The 19732-nt window shown below is 40.7% G+C and overlaps 1 protein-coding gene across 1 annotated transcript in view; it reads right to left on the minus strand.

Moving 5' to 3' along the window:
• The window catches only part of UNC13B (unc-13 homolog B), a 206892-nt gene that overhangs the window by 136738 nt on the left and 50422 nt on the right, over nt 1–19732 (minus strand). Inside the window, exon 8 of the mRNA XM_054283505.1 lies at nt 6768–6990. Within this exon, the coding sequence (XP_054139480.1) occupies nt 6768–6990 (223 nt within the window). The remainder of the gene's footprint in view (nt 1–6767; nt 6991–19732) is intronic.

Below are 19732 nucleotides of genomic sequence, written 5' to 3' on the forward strand. Positions count from 1 at the left end.
TTTTCTGCGGAAGAAAATTTAAATAACGATGACATAAAGCCTCCCTTTTCATTCTTCTGGTCTTGTTTTGCTGATGAACCCAGCCCACTGATAAAAGGAAGTTTTCCAGTGAAAGGAAATGAGTGCTCTTCCTTTGATGAACTACTTTGTTTTATATCCTCCTCAGACTTATGGTCTTTAAAATGTTCAGACGTACCTTCTCTCTTCTGTTGTTCAGCAGAAGGAAGTAACAATTGACTGAAAGACTTTTTGAGCGGGCTAAAAAAGCTTTCAGATGCTGTACCCTGATCTTGAGGCTGTGACTTAGGTTCCACATTACCTCTGTTTTGCTTGTTTGCCAGTCCATGGCCTGCAGGATGCTGATCCTCTGAATGATTTGCAGGAGGCTGGTCCCTAGCCATGGGTGCACCCTCTACCAAAGTGGCACCAGGCTGACTTGTAATAGGATGCATATCTGGTTGCTTCTGTGGCACATCTGGCTGCTTCGGAGCCAAGAGACCATCAAGATTGGCTTTCAGACTGAAGGAACTGACTGAGTTTGTGAGCCTGCCAAAGATGGAAGACACAGAAGTGCTACTTGCATTTACCTCTGCCTCACTTTTGGTCTCACTTTTCTGTGCCTCTGGAACAGTGCTGGTGGTCCTGGCTGACATCTGTCCAGATGGTGCTTCGCTCCTTTTTGCCTCCTCAGCTTTCACAGCATGGCTGTCCTTGGTGTGCTCCTCTTTTGTGACTTCTTGTTTTGGCACTTCCTTCTCAGAGAAGATCTTTAAAGGATTAAACATGCCTAGAACTGAATTCACAACTGAATGCTGGTTCTGCTGGCTGTCACCAGAATTTCCTTGTGTTTGTTGGGGAGGATGTGGTGCAGAAGCCTTACTGTCTGTCCCAGTGGTTTCTGGCTTGCTGGAGTTTGTGTTCTGGGCTCTTTTATCACCACTCACCTGGGATGGTAGCAAAGACTGAATGGAGAACTTGGTGTCAGATTTACTATCTGCTGCCCCTCCAGAAGCAGAACTCTCACTTTTAGCCTTACTGGTAAATACATTCAAGATTCCACTTTCTGATGAGTTTTTGTTTTCTGTACTCTCTGGAGTGGAAGACACAAGTTTTTCAACAGATGCTGTGAGTTGCTTTGTGCTTGACCCTACCTTCTCTGTGAAAGAGCTAAAGAGGGAATTCACTGTATTTTTCACACCTGACAAGTCCGGAAGAGATTCAGATTTGCCTTTGGTAGTCTCCTCTGCAGCAAGATGTTTGGTCTGCTCAGATTTTTTAGCTTCTGCTGTATTATCAGCATTATCCTGCTTCAGTGGCACATTCTCAACATTTTTTTTTGTTTCTGGCAACGTACCAAATTTGTTGATTTCTTGCTCCTTTTCAGCCAAATATTCAGAGACTGATTCTACCAGACACTGAAGTTCATCCATTGTATCTATGTACTCCTCATTGGGTTCCTCAACAGGTGACAGTGTTAAGTCTTGCACAGGATGATCACGCTTGCTCTCTTTAGTTTTATGTTTTTTATCAGAGCCATCTTTTGACTGGGAGCCCGTATTTGCAGGGAAATTAGCAGTTATGTTTCTCAAATGGCTGATGTCAGAATCATACCATCTTCTTGAAAGTTCCCCTATTTCCTCATCTGAAACAGGCGAATACTGGAACTCATCAGAAGCACTGCTATCAAATTCTTCAAGGACATCAACAGGCACAAAAGTGTTCTCTAGCATCCTCATGTGTTTCATGTCCTCACTGTTACTCAGGTGAAGTGAGTCCTCATGGTTCATCCCCTGCTTGTTGGGCAACTTGCCACTTTTAACCATTAACCCATTTTTGTATGGACGCAAGACCGGATAAGCAGGCAACCCCTTACCTTCACAGTTCCTGGTATATTTTCTAACTCTGTCATATATTGGGAAATCATCAATGGGTTCAGAATCAGCTTCCACACCATTGAAATAAACTGTTTTCTCCCCAGGAAACTGCAGACTTCCATTTCTTTGCAGGCTTATTCGTTCCCTCTCTTCAAAACTGTATCGCAGTTTCTTTTTCCTTCTTCTATCAATTGTATCATATTCCTGAGGATATCTAGGGACATCTACAGACCCTGACTCCAGAAACACATTTTGGCAGTACCTTGATCTTTCATAGTGATTTAAATTTTCTCTTTTTGAAAGAGTTTGTATCTTTTTCCCATTTTTCTCATGCCAACTTCTAGTTTTATGGGTTTTCTCTAGGAAATCCTCTATTAACAGTTTTCCTAGCTCTTCATAGTTATTGTCCTGTACTTCTTCTCCATCTTCAGTGTCAAATGGAATGATCCTGACTCTTTCATTTCTAGCTAGAGATCCTTGTCTAAGATGAGAAATAAAGGGAGTGGGAGGGAAAGGAAGAGAGGCAGCAAAAAAAATAGGAAGGGAAAAACAACAGTTTTAAAAAAAGCTATAGGAAGGACAGAAAAAATAGTAATGGAAAAACATGCATTAAATAAATGAAAATTAAAATCAGAAACATTCAGGAATAACAAAATTGAAAACCTTCCAATCTGCCACCATTACACTTCAATCAAGTAGTCAAAAAAAGCAGCACGGGTTGTGAGATTCCATCGGTTATGTCTGCACAAAATTTAGAAATGCCTTTTTGAGGGAGAACAGCTTTTTGTGATCAAGTGAGGGCACACAGCCTTGGCAGTACCAGTACTCTGCTGTTGCTTTTTTAGGCATGCTGAAAAGAAGTCACTTATTGCAGCAACAGGACTACTTTGAGATGCAGTGCCCACGCGCACCATTCCACTATGCTGTGCCTGCATTTTGGTCGCCCTGGGCTGCAGACTTTGTTTTAGCAGTACTCATAAAGCCTTCAGGGACCTTCTACCTCCCAGAGGTGGCAACAGAGCAGAGATTTCATCTGGAGACTTAGGAGCCACTGGACTCCAGGCAAGTGAGGACAGGGGACAAAACGTAAACTATGGGCACGAGCAACAAGAGGAGTTTCAGCTATTTTACCATTCTTCTTGGCTGGGAGAGCTCTTGCTGCAGCTAAAGGCCTCAAGGTGCCCCTAAACAAGACAAAATTAAGATTCTCAGAGCTGTTACTGGACCAGAAGGAAAATCAAAACACTGGTGCTGGATATTAGCCCATCATAAGCCCCAGATGATTTTCAGGATCTGTATTTCCCATTTATAACACATTTGAACAGATCTAGCAATTTATAATTGTCCATTGTGGGAGAATGGATTACGCTGCAGCAATTAAGCTGAAACAATCTGATGCTTTCTAGAAACCCAAGTAAATGACCCTTGGGATTTTGGGATTAATTCTTATCCCTTGGTCAGCAGGACAATCTCAATCGTTCAACAGCCCCAAGGGTAGTAGCAAGGAAACATCTTCACCTAAACCTCACAAGGACAGCTTCTGACAATCTAGATACAAACAAACAGGTAGAAAGTGGATGTAAAAACATCAACATGATCATCTGAAAGATGAAGCTTTGCTTCACATCATCCACTGCTGAGAACTGAGGAGCATGAGCGCATGTGTGCCCCTGACCCCCTAGTGCCAGAGAAGGGCAAAGATAGCAGGAATTTTATGGATACTGCTAATCCAAGAGTCTTCACCATGAGAGCTGCATGGAGCATGCCAGCATAGGATACAGATGGAACAGCCCTGAAAGAGAGATGGGTCATTGCATTTTCTACTGCTGCTTTAGTGCTGCATTTCCAACAGTATTAGCTAACTTATACTAATTGGAAAGATGCTCATTACTTTAAATGAATCCTGTTATACACAGTTTAGAACACTTATTACACTTCTTGCTCACTATTTTAAGCCAGTAAATGAAATAATTTTCTTTCAAAAGATTCCCAGGGCCACCACAGTTACTGGATCAAGCCCTTCCAGAGCTCAGCTGAAGACAATGAATGCTACATGAATGTCTGAAGAGCCATTATCTGTAAATGCTGAACCGAAAAATGTACTAATTTAGGCATAAAGAAAATTACTTTTCTTTCTAATCTTTCTAAATTTCTTTTCTTTCTTTCTTTTCCTGTATGTGTTTTCTCTGCTCTTTTACAAAGCATCGCTTTTATTAGAAATAATGATGAGAAACCCAACACATGAGAGGAGAAAAAGACATCAGCCCAGCATTTAACTACTGCAGACCTAAAAAACAGTTGAGGCAAACAGCGAATATCAGCTGAAATGTGCCACAAGAACACTTCAAAGCAGCAACACTGGGGAAACAGGCAGAGAGGGCAACCCACTCATCTGACAGATCTTAAGACTCAGATGTGGACTCTCATAGTGGAATCTATGCTATCATACTGAGTAAGACTAGGGAGGTATGGAGGACAAACAGTTAAAGAAAATGAGCATTGCAAAGAAAAGTTAGTGCTTAAACCAAAAAAAAAAAAACCAAAAAAACCAACAAAAAACCGAACCAACACACAAAAAACCAAACCAAACCAAAATGCCAAAATGCAAACAAACAGAAAAAAAAAACCCACAAACCAAAACTGAGGGAAAGATGTCTGCTCTTTTGAAGCCAAACTGGTTGCTGGCAGCAAAACACACTCCAAGGACACATAACAATATTGCCTGTCATCCTTAGGAGAGGTTGGAAGAAAATACATTACTTCAATCACAGGAATATGATCACGTGTAACAGCTAATAAAGAGAAGTAGAACTTGTTCATCCAAATATTGTAAGAAAAAAACCCAGGTGCTAGAACAGACACTTTCAACTGAGGCATTTCGGCACTGACAACCTCCTGCACAGTTCAAGACAGGTTTCAGCAGGCTCTTGTCTGGTTCTTCTGGGTCTGCCCAGGAGACCCTCCTACAAGCCCTCATTTTCACAGCAACCATCAGCTGCAGTCTGCCAGGAGCACTGATTTCATCAGGTGACTGCCTGGCACACAGCACTGAGAGCTGCTAGGAACAAAAGTCAAATACAATTTGTTCCTGCAATACTCAGCTACAACTTTGTTTTGAAAATGTTTCAGATCTACCCACATGCTTTTTTTCAGCTAGCTTGTTAGAAATACCTTTCTGGTAAGTAAAAGAATCCCACATAGCCTCTTTGGAAAGCTTATTTTATGTTATAAGATCAAACATGTAGCAAAGAATTTTGTTGGGCATGTGGAAAATGCACATGGGAACAGGAACTCTCAGATCACCATTGAGGATCTGCATTTCTGGACTGAAAGTAATTTTAGACCATAGCAAACTACAAAGCTCACGGTTTTCAAGTAAATTTTATCAGTCAGATCCTTTCACATCAATACCTTAAGGAAATTGGGGGGGAAAAAGAAATATATTCCAGCTTGGTATTCTCTAAAAATTCAAACCAGCAGCAGTTCTTTAGAAGGTCTTAAAAACACCTCTATCTTTTAGATACTGATAGAAATTCACATATACACTGACTCCTAGCAAAGTGAGCGATGAAAAACTACCTGTATTGTCAACACCACTCCAAGAAATGACACAACTCCAAAAATATGTCACCAGCATTGGCTTCCACTGACTGGAGGTCCAACATCACTGGTCAACTCAGCTCTTCCAAAAAGAAAAAGCCTCAGCTCATCTTCTCATTTAGATCTTCAGCAATTTTACCACTGCAAGCCAGCAGCACAGATTCACATGGGAAAGGGAATAACTTGCTTATATATAAGACATTTAATGAACTAGGAATAGAGCACTAGGAATGACACATCACACTTCAGTAAATGCATTTTGTTGGCACATTTGCTTCTATTCTTGAAACCTCAGTAACAGTAACAACATTAGATATTACCATTAAACTTCACCTTTTACTATTACAGATCATACATCAAGAAGGGCAAAACTTAACCTCAGTCACCCAAGACAATAACTGAATTTAGGTTCAGACTTTAGAAAACAAGAACATTCGCACCAAGAGAGATAAGGCAGAAAAAAATCAGTTATAATACAAATAGAACTCTGCACTTCTAACTGTGATAGTGCCTCTTCCTTCCTCACCAAAGGCAGAAGTAGCAGCTTAGCCCGTTCTACAGAAACACTCAGCAAGCTGACCAAAATCTTCTGCTTTCACCTTGCACAACTAGTTCTAGCTCACAGCCAATGATCCTGGTAAGTTAGTGCAGCAATGCTCAATATTTCAACAAGCTAAAAACATTTGTGAAAAAACACTACTAATTTATGGTAAAAAAAAAATCAGAGCAAACTAGCTGAAAGTATGAAAGAGAAAACACACCATTCAACTGTGTTAAATGGTAACAGGAACAGAAGGAAAAAAAAAACCTCAACAACTAATCTGTTACAGACTTCCTTCTTGAATACATTGTTTTGGCAGATGCAATAGAACTGGAGCTAATCCAGAAGAGAAAATAAATCTGCACCAAGGAAGAAGCTCCCAATAGGATAACTCTGCTAGAATGTGTTTGACTGGCTTGAGAGGAACACCCACGCCACGGCACCAGAACAAGCAACTATCCACTATTCTAGCCTTCAGAGAGTAAGGGGAAAGTACAGCCAAGAGCAAATGACCCGAAGTTGAGCATATCTGTTAAGGTGACTCCCTAAACTGCCAGATCTGGTGTAACACATACCCTCACGGGTTCTTCCTGGTTCACAGCAGAATCCCAGGGTCAACAACACACGTAACACCTTCCTACCAGGAGACTTCCAGAGCCCTTGATCTGCCCTCCTCTGCCAGCTCGGTACCTTCATGGTCTGCAGTGGAAAAACAACAGGGCAAGGAGAGCTGCCCATAAGAGAGCACTCACCTGGCGGCCACATGGTCCCGATAGTCCAGATCATAGCTGTGGAGGGAGTCGGCATAGGAATCCCGCAGGACGCCCTGCTGCTGCAGGCGGGCCGGGCCCGTGAACTGGTGCACGGAGGCGTTGGGCTGCACCGTGCTGTGGTACCGAGGGGGGAGGCTGCTGCTCGTCTCGCTGCGGTAATCACTGTCCCGGTCATCCACGGCACTGTCAGCATCTTCAAAGGCTAAGAGACAAAAGCAGTTTAAGGGCACAGCTCTGTCAAGCTGCCTTGCTGGGACAGTGGAGCCCGTTTAGTTTTGGAAGAATGACCAAAAAAACCACTATTTCTGCTGTGGCTGTATCTCCATCTGGGAGCTGGCTATAACCTCCAGTTCTCTCAAGTGTGCACCAAGGAACTGCAGTGATTAGATCCTCACCCTCCCTTCCCCCTTCCCATTACAGTTTATTTTTCTTTAATCATTACTAATAGGCAGATTAAGACATCTGTATTTAAAACAAAACACCTTCCCCCCGCCCCCAACAAAAAAATAATCAAACAAACCCCAGCACCCAAAATTTCAGGTACTTTGCAGCTGCCAAAATGAACCTTTAGATATTCAAAAAGAGAAAAAAACCACAAAATCAAAAACACTTTATGGAAAGGAGCTCTTTCTGAAAACTTTTCAACCTTTAAACTGTAATACTGTCCTTTCTTCTCAACATTCCTAACCAGAACTTTGTGCTTCTGGATTTTTTAATGCTTTTTCTTTTTCTTTTTGGAAGTATTAGTTTAAGTTAAGAGAAATTAACGGAATGTACTCAGTATGAAAATCAGAAGAACTGGGAGAGCAGTTCTGCCTATACACAATTACACTACTTGTTATAGGGGAAAATTGCTACATTTAACACATAAAGGTAAATTTGCCTAAGCACAGTACTTAACACTAACTATAACCTTCACAAATGAAAAAGCTCCTTTCCAGCGAGTCCCTCTCCCTGCAGAAACATTTCTGCTTGGTAATCCTTCAGGAAAGGAGAATGCCAAGTTATAGTAAAGTAAGGTATGAAAAATATATGGCTGCGTGTGGCTGTGCAGGATGCAAGGTTATCTTTGCAAGCTTAAAGTGAAATACACACACCATAAGGCAGTGGAGTGCGCCATTAACATGCTTGAAACAAAAGAAAATAATCAGCCATTATTCATTCTCTCTGCCACCAAGTCTGTCTAAAAGGGACAATCAAATTAAAGCCCTCTCTGGTAGGTTATCCAGTAGTGTGTGTCCTACACAGTCATTCATCATGAGGCTGAACAATGAAGTGAGAGTGCTCCTTACATGCCAGATCCTTAAAGAACCCTGCATTGAAGTGCTGAAATTCCAAGTAGATGGAATGCAGCATCAGGGAACCCCCTTTTCTTCCATGGCTGCTTCCCATACCCTTAACTCAATTTCCATTTTGTTTTAATCCGAGGTAAAATTTGTTCTTGGTCATCTTTTCAGTTCTTTCACAACATAGTAAGATTAGCACTCTAAAGTGGATGGAAGAGGAGAAAAGAATAGCAGCAGTAAACATCTGCAAAATATGGGCCACTTGAAAAAGCCCTGCTCTACACTCTGAAGTGGAACCAATTCAATTTGATTGTCCACACCAAAAATGGAGTTAAGCCTCCTGCCTTTTAGTAGTTTAAATGCTGCAGGGCTCTTGTCAGTCTCTAGTCAATTGAATAGAAAGGAGTATCAATCATATGCTGCTGTATTCAGCTTTATGAAAAGCACAGTGTCCATCAATTTTATCCCAGCTCAGTGCTTAGGAAAAATATTCAATATTTACTACACAGAAGTGCTTTCATATGCCAAACTCCACTGAGGAGCACCAAACTTCCAGCCTGTGGAACAAAGGCTGATCTATTTGTCAATCACAAGGCTTATATTGACCTCACAAGAATAACAAGCCGTAACTCAGCTGAGCAATGCCATTGTTATTGCTCAACACTTGAGCCATTGCCATCTAATGAACAATAATTACTTTTACTGGACAGAAAACACACTGCTCCAAAGACTCTCATAATGCCTCACTTTACTGCTCAACTAATTTCTTCATCCCATCAGATGTAACTGTCATTTAAGGTAAAGCCTAAGTAAATCTGGTATGATGGAAAGTTCTTCAGCTGTGGCTCCATAATCATCACAGCACTTGTACAGGCTGAAGGCAGCCTCAGTGAGATACAGGTTTAAGATCTGGTAAAAGTCACCAGACCAACAGCTTTAGGAATAAACAATTTAGCTAGCCTCAAATGTGTAACAAAAAATACAAACCAGTAGTAAAATTATGGGTGAAAAAAGCTGAATCCAGTGACTCACTAATACTGGGAGTGCAAAGATTTACACAGTAATGTTTATTAGGAAGCAGAACACTGCTTCTATGGGTCAGCAATTCTGACCAGCTGACAGGCTCAGAGAATTCCAAATGAATCAGACTGTTGCAGAAGCACTATCTGGATTTGTTCACCAGTCATCACATCTCACCTCTGCACTATCAAAGGAAGATTTCTGACATAAATCCCAGTATCTCTAAGCAACATCCCAAAATAGCTGATCAGCATAAATGTTAATCAAACATTTAGAGCACATACGTTTATAAAAGCTAACACCACAACTTCTCAGACTTCTTACTGGTTTATAGCAGCAGGAAGCCTCTTTGAGGTCTCGACACAAAATGCCTCCCTGAGGCATGTTTAAAGGATGCAAGGCTCCATGAGGCAGGAACATGTTTTTTCTCTGATGTATGCCCCATGAACCTAAGAGCATCCACAGATGTTAATATCAGACAGAAATCCTCAACCCATGAATAAGAGTGAACTCAAAAAACTCTTAGTCATGCGGAACTGCAACATCCCTATGAGCACTCTCACTTTATTTAACAGAAGTGTTCTCAAAGACATTGCTCAGCCGGATAAAAAGCATTAAAACCTGGCCCATATGTGGCTTACAACACACATTACCTTGGCAAGGAAGTATTTTCTGAAATGCCAGCATATAATGATGATCCCATTCATTAACATACTTGACACTTAAATTTTAATTAAGAGACTGACAAGAACTTGCAGAAGTGGCTTTGGGGATGCAGCACCCCTTCAAATGGAGGCATTACAGCCCATGTTTCAGCAAAACATGCCTCATAACATACATGGTGTAACAAATTCAAGTAGTTTTCTTCAAACAGGTGATAAAACAAGTCTTCTATAAGCAAAGTTGGAGCTTAGCCTCAGTCTCAGAAGATCAGTAAAACTGGTAACAAAATATAACAATAAACGTAAAAACCCAGCAATTTTTTTACCCCAGATTGAGAAATTTCACATATACCAAAGAGCTGTCAAGGGATGAAAATTGTTTCTTTGTCACTGGACCTACTGAGTAGAGAGCTGTGGGTAAGGCTGCAGGGCAGGACAGAAGCATGCTGTTCATGTTTCATCACCAAATATTCATGCATATAGGGAGCATAAGAAGAAAACCCATTGGGGCAGTCACATCACACAGTAGGACTTCACAGAATGGAGAAAATCAAGGAGGGAGATACCTTCTGTGACTGTTATTCCTCCCCCTAACTCCCACCCCTAGAAGTTATAACATGACTGCTACAGGGTAGAACACATACAGATTTTAATATCTTGACCTCAAAAACACTTTGACAGTCCTGCTACGCCAGCTCAACTAGGCTGCTTTAGCCTCTGGCAGCTTTCTTTACATCAAACTTCAGGACAGCAAGGAAAACTAGCAGCAAAATTATTAGAGATGGCTGGATGAATGCACTTGAAGAAGTGGTTTTGCCTGGTTTAAGGTCCCAAGGCACAGCAGGAGCTCCTCTCAAAACGCATTCAGTTGAAATTGCCTCCCGCTTTTCCTAGCACACTGCGTCATCAGCCCCTGGGAGCTGACGTCCAATCCCCCACACTTAGTTATCCTCTACAAACTTGAGCAAAATCTTGGACAAAAGCAAAACCCTCATAAGTTCTCCAAAACAAGCACTGAGCTTTTCACAGCTTTTGTCTATGTTAATAATGGTAGAAGAAAATAAATTGTACTACCTGAAGGAATAACTTCCAGGTCAGCTAAAGTCTCTGCCCACTCTATACCATGGGCCTTGCAATTAATTCACCTTCCCCTCCTGTCATCCATTTAAACTTCTCCTCATCATAGCTGCCAATAGCTTCTTTCCTTAAGTGTCAGATCCCACTGCACCATCATCTACTGAACCACTGGTCACTTCTGACAAATACACTTTCTAAAATCTTATAACCAAAATGCATACTAGCTGAAAGAGGACTACCGAAGTAAGAAGGAAGGAAAAAAAATTCAAAAGCACACAAGGCTGATTTTGAGGCTCTTCTGTATCTTTTTCATGCTAAAACTGCCTAGATTTTGAGAAATTATTTAAATGGAACTTTGCAGGTCATGAGTTCATTGTATTGTCCTCACAGCTTAAAAATACATTTGAAATTTGCATATTTTTAAGACAGTATGTTTGCAATACTAAGTCTCCAGTTTAAGAGCTTTCATAATCCTGTTTTTCTCACTTGAAAATACTCTGCTGCTGAAACATCCATCAGCCAAGAACAGAACTGACAGGCCGAAATGCAAAGACTCCCTTGAACATCTACCCTACTTCTTCAAGCCCTTCCCTTTCCTAAAATGAAACTAGGTCAGCAGTACAAGATGCCTCTTTCCTAAAGCATCCTCTGCCCAACTAACAAGAGTCTGTGCTACAGCACTCCTCTTGCATAAAGCTCTCACCAGGAAGAGGTCTTCCAGCTACCAATATGCTGTTTCTGCTGCTTCCTTCTCAGCTGCTTTTTAAACATTACAATTAGAAGCGTGTTTTTCATTTGCATTTTTTTTCATATATATCAAGCTAAAGGAGCTCACTTGGAAACACCAATAACACTGCCCCAAGGCAGACTGTAAGGCTGCTAAAATGACTTCAAAGAGGACAGCACCGCAAGGAAGAAGGGGAGGGAGGAATGGAGGGACCCTCCTGAATACAAGTACCTTTTAAAGCAAAACAACCACACACTGACTCTCCAGATAAACTGGAGAAATACATGTACACAGCCTTCCTAGACTTCCCATTGACTAATGCCTAAACATCCCATTTCCCTTCCAAATACTCAAAAATGGAAAAGAAAGCTATTCAGGACACTAGTCCTTCTTACATTAGTGTCAAAAAGTTGATTAGTTACCTCTCAGTTGTCCTACCACACCTCCAAGAATAAAGAATTGAGACATCCAGCACTGACAGCACAAGTGAGTTGGTCAACACTGACGATGCACAAAGAACTTACATTTGATCAACGACAGGAGAACAAGGAGGACAACAAATGTTGTAGAAGAAGAAATGGGGAAGTCACTAGTGGAAGACTTCTAGAATGCAGAACAGGTCCACATACGAAATGCACTGTAACATCAGCTGGACATTAGGCTCAGAAGCAGTAAGAGCATCCTCTACAAATCCCATTATGTCAAAAATGGAAGAGCATGAAGCAAAATCTCTGCCCTGCTGGAGGCAGCCACAGTGATCTTTCTTTGCATGCTTCCCTAAACAACACTCACATTCTTGTCTCACACACAGGGAACAAACACCTTTGCTTTAAGACTGATAAATCAACCCTTGCATGTTCTAAAGACTATGGAAGCCACACACTGTGTCTTGAGCTTTTGCTCAACCTTGCCTGTTAGCATCTGTAGCACCTTCAGAAAGTGAAGGTACATTTTCTAGAACAAAGAACAAAAATTTCGCAGCATAACCAGAATTTAACACAGCAATCTCCAGGTGTGGCATCAGCTCTACAGATCACAGACAGCTGAAGTATCTGAGTTTTTCCTCAGCACTAGTGAAAGCAAAGCCCTGCAACTTTTGCCATGATATACTTGTCCCACTGAGGCTGAACACAACACAATACCTACAACCTCACTGGTGTGCAACAGTCCTTTCTTCTTTCAGATTTACTCCTATTTGTAGTATTTGGAATATATTTCCACCTTATCTCATCTTAGTAAGACAATAACTACAGATTTCCTTGTGTTTTTCTATTACTTCAAACACTGATTTGGGCTCACATAGGTATGAAGACCAACATAAAAGACACACACAAGTAAAAAACTAGAATCACCTTTATAGGACAAGAATAACAGTCAATTACGCCATCGTGCCCTCAAATTCCAGCAGAAGGCACAAGCAACTCATATAAAACATGACCAAAACAAAGCTAAAAAGTGAAAAAGTGAACGGCCATCCATCCACACAAATATGAAGACTAAGTGAAAGAAAAATAAAATACAACGGAACAGACTTTCTATATGCATGAATATTTCCACTTTTCCTTGTACTGGAGCATGCTGCATCACTATACGATCAGAAAGCTTGCAAGAAATCAAACTGTTACGTACTCAGCTGCTCTCCCCATCCGAAATAACTCCAGTTGCCTGCATGTAACACAAATGGCAGAAAAGAATAGGAATGGAAAAAGAAAGCTTAGAAAAAACAAACCACAAGCATACTTTTCATGTATTTAAAACGCCATACAGATTGTGAGCTTGAAAATTTAAGGGATCTTTTTCTTTATAAATACAACATTAAGTTTATGTCGGGGCTTGCACCTCATGTCCAGTTTGTTTATAAGACATTCTGAAAACTGAGATCATTATAAACTCTTGGAATTGATAAGCAATCATGCATTTATTAACACAAGTAGACAAAATACTTATCAGTCAACCTAGCAAGAGCAGTTAAACATTGTTATTCCCTAGCATACTCAAATGTCTCAGAAACCAGAGCCCAGCTTAGAGCAGTATCTGATTCCAGGCTAAACTCTGGAAATCAAATCGCAAAAGTCACTTCACATTTCCATTTCTGCCCCCTTTCCAGACCAAAGTTAACCCAGTGATGAATATCACTTCAACAATAACAGCATGAAAAACTGTGAGCATGTAAACAATGTGAAGTGAAGAGTAGGCAGATAAGCAGATATACACACTGGTAAAAGCTTAAGGGCTCTCATGACATTCTAAGGCAAACACCCATGAACTTAATCCTGCAAGAGTAAGCAAACCTTTCCATGTTAAAATTGAAGATGAAAACAAATTCATGCTAAAGCTGCACAGCAAGTTTGTAAGACATTGAAGTTTTTACTTATCAATACCCATGCTGTCGCCCCAAGGTCATTCTCAGTACCATGGATTCAACAAACCAGTACATACAGCCCTCAAATCACTTCAGAACCATACACACAACTTGCAACTCCAAGAAATGTTTCAGAACCAGCACTTCTAGAAGACAGTGTAAAAAACACTTTAAAAAGTTACAATTACAGGAGCGTTGATGCATGAAGTGCAGCTGACAGTAAACAAATTCTTCACATGCAGACAGAAAACGAGCAAGAGCTTTCTGTCCTGGCTACCATCTCTAGCTACCAGCCAGGCACAGAGACGCATTAGAGCTACAAATCAGATTACTCCTTTCTTTTCAGAAACAGAAGGTCTACAAAGCAACACAGCCCCTCAGATGCACATCAGTACTTCCAGGTCCCTGGATTAGGCTCTGACAAACACACGTGTGGTGCTTTGCACAGGCAAGGGCATTGCTCAGGTTCAAGTGGCACTTTTATATCTGGTAGAATTTCAAAGGTAGGTCATTACCTTCTGGCTCCTATAGTAGTAGTCAGAAAAAAGAAGGCAAAAAAAAAAGCAATAAATGTATGTTTGCATTAAAGGAAGCAGCCCCAACTAAGTGGAACAAACTGAATGACAATTTTTATGGTGCTGATTTAGAAAGAGCCACTGATAAAATGCTGAACACATGCAGTTACCATAGGGTACAGAAGGTCTATTTCTCTGCTGCGTACAGAAATTCTTGTTTACTAGATTTAACAACAGAAGAGAACTGAAGTCCATCAAGTCAAGCAGCAACAATCTACAGCCTGAGATAAGACAAATGCCACTCAGCAGCAAGAGTGACAATGCAGCTGAGCTGGGTGTGCTGGTGAGATCAAGATGTATCCAAATGCATCAGAAACCTGCCAGGATCCACCTAACATTGTTTGCATGATCCTGACCACAGAGCCATCACCTCAGGCTTGTTTTTCACAACAAAAACCTAAATACCAGGTTTGACAGAGGTCTGACTGTTATTTCAGGCGGGAAGGAGAAGAAAAAGAGGAATGCAAAACCAAGCTGGCAAAAAAAACAGAAGTAAAAGAAACTGAAAAGGGGAGACAACCAGGAGAAAGGGTATGGAAACCAAAGGCAGGGACAGCATAGACAGTAGAGAGGGACATATGAAAAGGGACTGAGGAAAGAAGGAGATGTTGGCAGAGCCCTGCACTGAGCTTTGATTTGCTGTAACCAAGAGTTCCCATTAAAAATAATTTCCTATTAATGCAGAAGTTGAACAACAGCTTACATGTATCCCATTCCTGAAAATCTCAAGACACTAACACATGTAACAGCAACGCCAGCACATCCTTCCATCAAAATGTCTGTATCTCAGGTGAACAGTAAGAGGCAAAGGAAGGAAAATTCAAGTATTAGCAGCTTGTATTACTATCAAAGATCCAGAAAAATTCTGTAGTGACACAGCATTATTGCAGTCAGGCTACATTGTAGTGAAATGCATGTCATTATTCACAAATGAATGCACATGTAAAACCCCAGAGCAACTGGGGAAGAAACACCAGACGATAACTATAAATTTCCAAAGCTGGTATGCAGATCAGAAAAACCACAGAGGAAATGGAGCTTATCTGTCCTCCAGGTTTCACAAAGATAAAAATCCCAGACTGCTAGCCTCTGCACAAACCACCGTACTCAATCTGCATGGAGAAATGAGTGATCTCTGAAACCAGCTGAGAATGTTCCTAACCACTAGGACAGAAAAAGGCCTGATGGTTGGCACAACACTATTCATCGTTTGAAACTGCAACAAGGAGAAAGCCACCAAGTGCTAAGACAACCCTCATGGACACAAGGTCTGTCCTTGGAGGAGAAGCATGACCACTGCCCACAAGCAAAAAAGTCCGCAAGCTGACAGTGATGACCTTGAGCCAGCTACTTACCTGTCCACCTCAGTGCTACCAAGTTCCATATGAACAGCATGGAAATCCCACAGACTTTCCATGCCCAAGGCAAATAGCAGCCAATGCCAAGCAGGGCAAGGCAAGGAGAGGAGCAGCTGCCTCTAGACAGCAGCTCCTTACCCTGCACATTTTCTCACACTGAGAAGCTGGGTTTGGCTGACCAGGCAATGCTACAGCTATAGACTGGGGAAAGCAATGCTGCAGGAGCAAAGAGAAAGAGATGCAAAAACAGAGTAAGGGATTTTCAGTCAGAAGCTCAAAACTCGGCTTTTGTTTGTTTTTACTAACACCCACTTCACTTTAGTGTCTAACATTTTGGAAAAAAAATGAATTTATTAAAGATTCAACACATATGCTGCTTCATTTAAGATTCAGGAGCTAACAGTATACATCTCAGTCCTTCAGCATAATCGCAGAAGACCTGGGCTGACAGTCTTGATATTTTGAAGGTTAATGAAAACAGAATTTCTTTTTAGCCTTTTCAAGTTGTTTTTCTGCTTCATAAAAGAAATATGCATAACCATGATTTATTAAGAAAACATCCCTTCCAGATCACCCTTGGAACAAATTTAAACCTGTGCAAACTCAAACTAAAAACACCAAGAAGTCCAGACAGATAGAAAATAGGAAGTTGTAATTCCAAAACCATACAACAACATACAGCAATAATGGAATACATGATACAGACAAGTCAGACTAGTCACTCCATGTGTTAATAAATACCAACAGTGTGTGTCTCAGTTACCACATTATTTTGTATCTGTAAGTTTCAGTACTCAAAAAAATGAGGTTTCATATAAACCTCCAATTAAGGACTAAGCAATGCAAGCAGCCTGGTGTCTTGGAAGCTAAAACATTTTTGTCATTAACACATTTTATAAAGCACATCTAAGTTCCCACTGTTAGCTGAATATAACATATGCTTGTTCTGTGCCTCAGTTATGCAACCATTCAAGGAGGAACTCCTCCTCCCCACTTCACACTGTCAAGCATGGATCAGCAGGGACACTGTAAAAAGCAGAATATTCCAAGTTTTTTAATGCCATCTAATTTGACTGCCTGTGTGCCACTTTGTTTCATTTCTGTTCATAAGCCTCTGAGATTGGTTGGGACCTGCTATCTCTGTCAGAACATTATCATTTGCTGCTGACCACTGCTTATAGTCATGCTGGTGAATTATTCAATCCCCCTGTTGTATCCTGTGTTTGGGACAAACAGAAATCATCTAAGTAAGTTTATAAAAGCAAACTAAACTCCCGATAGTATATTTGGTTCTGATAAAGTATCATTTGCAGAATGTTCTGGTCAGTTCTTTAACTGTGCTTAAAAAAATCTCCTATTCCCATGGCTAATACCTTCAACATAGTGTGAACAGATCTCAGATTCTATAAAAATCTGCATTCTTCCAGTGTTCAATGTACTTCCCAAAACTAAACAGGTGGTATTTTAGTGGAATAAGCTTCTAAAATAGAAAACATACATTGAATAGCTTTTTAGAAGGAAGTCAAGTTTTCAGTAAGCACAATGCCAAAGAAGGTTTTATAACAAATACCACCATTTCCAGCTCAGTTTTGGAACACTCCAGATGAGGGCTAAGGCCTCTGCATAAAAGGAGATAAGAAAACACAAGAGGCAAGTGAGCTGGAAGGATCTGACAGAAACAAGGACAGGTACTGTAGTGTGACACTGGAATGCTCTCCTTGCTTCCCAGTTCACCACATTCAGCTTATGCTGAAATTTTTGAGTATTTTATTTCACCAAACAAGATGGCCCTTCTAGCCACCTTTATGTTGGCTAAACAAAATCAATTGAGATCTGAAAATTTAAATAGAGCTTGGATCTACATCAAATCATCCAGTGTTACCCACTAAGTAATTACAAACTTGTGCATCTCATCAGTAACCATAGTAAAAAGGCAGAGTGCCACCTAATTTTATCTTCAATGGAAAGTTGTAACATTTCTACCACTGCACTGATGCCTAACACAGCTGCTTTGTCTTACAAATTTCCAGGCTACCGAGTCACACACAATTTGGCTAAGAGATTTAAACACTGTTACAGACAAGATTTATATACCCCTTCCAGTCGATCTCCTAACATGACATACATGCATAATAGCAAAGAGGAATTTAATCTACAGCAGCAGAAATAAAAGATTTGGTGCCTTTTTTTCTTCTGACTTTTAATCTCGGACTTTAAGTACAAGCCTCACTGCTGGAGAACACATATTTATGGCCTGTGCATAAATTTCAGGAATCATTTTTCTACCAGTTTAAAATCTTTAACTTTCAAACAGTTTATATTTCACTGTAATAACAAAATTCAAATTGATTTGCTTCTATTGCTATGATATTAAATGACGACTAATAAAGTTTAAAGTCCTTAAAAACCTGCATTAGAAAAAAAATAAGCTTTCATGAAGAGCACTAGACAAATTATGAAAGCTAGAGTGTTTAAATGAATATTTGCTTTGTCTGATCACTGCTTGTAGAGACACTTGTCAATATAGGCAGTGTTCAACATTTCAATAAGAACTTTACATTCAGGTTTTATTTAAAAGTAAAAACTATTTCCTTGTCACCCTCTTTCAAAATGCAGCCCATACTCCAGGAGAACAACAACTAAAAAACCATATTTACATGATCAGCAGCAAAATCAAAGCCCTAGAGTTCTCTAGAGTTAGCAGTACACCAAACTTTGTTACTGTATCATCTCCTAATATTACCAGTATTTTTATTTTTAAATTCCATATGCTGAGTACTCTTCCTTAGGCATATCCAGTCCTGAAGTAGCAGCTTCATCCTGAAATTGCAGGCAGACATTTTAGAATAAAACCTTGAATCTGTGTTCCTTTCAGCAGACCTATCATGCCTTCAGTCAGCCCAGAGAGTGAGTGCCACAAAGCCGCAGGAAAACAAGTATCCCAGAGGGGATTTATCCTAAACAAAGAGAAACGGGAGCTGCCAGTCACCCAGAAGCAGAGAGGCCAAGGATCTAACTTTCCCAGCTCAGCAGTAAACTATCACAAAAAGCTCATACAATGGTTCCCCTTGTATGGGCTAAAACAGTTTTTCCCTGGCCTAGCTTAAATCAATAAATAAATAAATAAAGCCATTCATGGGTGCTGTTTTGAATTACACTTACACTGAACAGTCTTTTGAGTTGTAACTACACTGCAGCCAGAAGTTCTACTCCCACTAGAGCACAGCTATACAATGATTGCAACACGATCTTCAGGGTCACCTTGAGAAGGGTAAAATAACCATTATTATGATTACTTTACCCTTCCCAAAGTGGTGTGGACTAGAGATGCCGTAGGTGGCTGCTGACCTCTGTTGTTTAAGTGCAGAATCAGGCTGGTAACCACAAAAAAACAGCAACAATCTTGATGTATAGCACACACCTTTACAACAAAGAGGGCAGTGTCACCTCCCAGCATTCTCAATGCTGCCTGACCCTCCACTGTCACGGATCATGCACCTCTGTGAACAATTAGGAGTGGCATGTTCTGGCCTGTTTAAGTGTTTTGATGCTGTCTGGCCTTGAGAAACTGGTAGAGCAGATCACTTTTTTATAAATATACCATTACCAAAGAAGAAAAGAAGCAAATTCTCTGCTATTTGCTGCAACAGGGTCATTCACCCCACAGCAGGGCTGGACATCCCCAGCCCAGTAACACATTAGTGGCAGCAGAAAATGCTGCATCCACAGCAGAGCACAAATATAAAATCAGTGTTTGGGGCTTGCTGGGGAGGAAGGGGCAGGGAAGGCAATCATCTGGCTGTTAGGCAGACAAAACTCCTCAACAGTGCCATGGGAAGCATCATCATCTCAGCATTAGAACAGTCTCTTCAGGGGA

This window comes from Melozone crissalis, unplaced genomic scaffold (assembly GCF_028551555.1).
Source record: "Melozone crissalis strain CALT ecotype California unplaced genomic scaffold, PUWL_Pcris_2 ptg000036l_1, whole genome shotgun sequence".
In the NCBI taxonomy this organism is placed as follows: domain Eukaryota; kingdom Metazoa; phylum Chordata; class Aves; order Passeriformes; family Passerellidae; genus Melozone; species Melozone crissalis.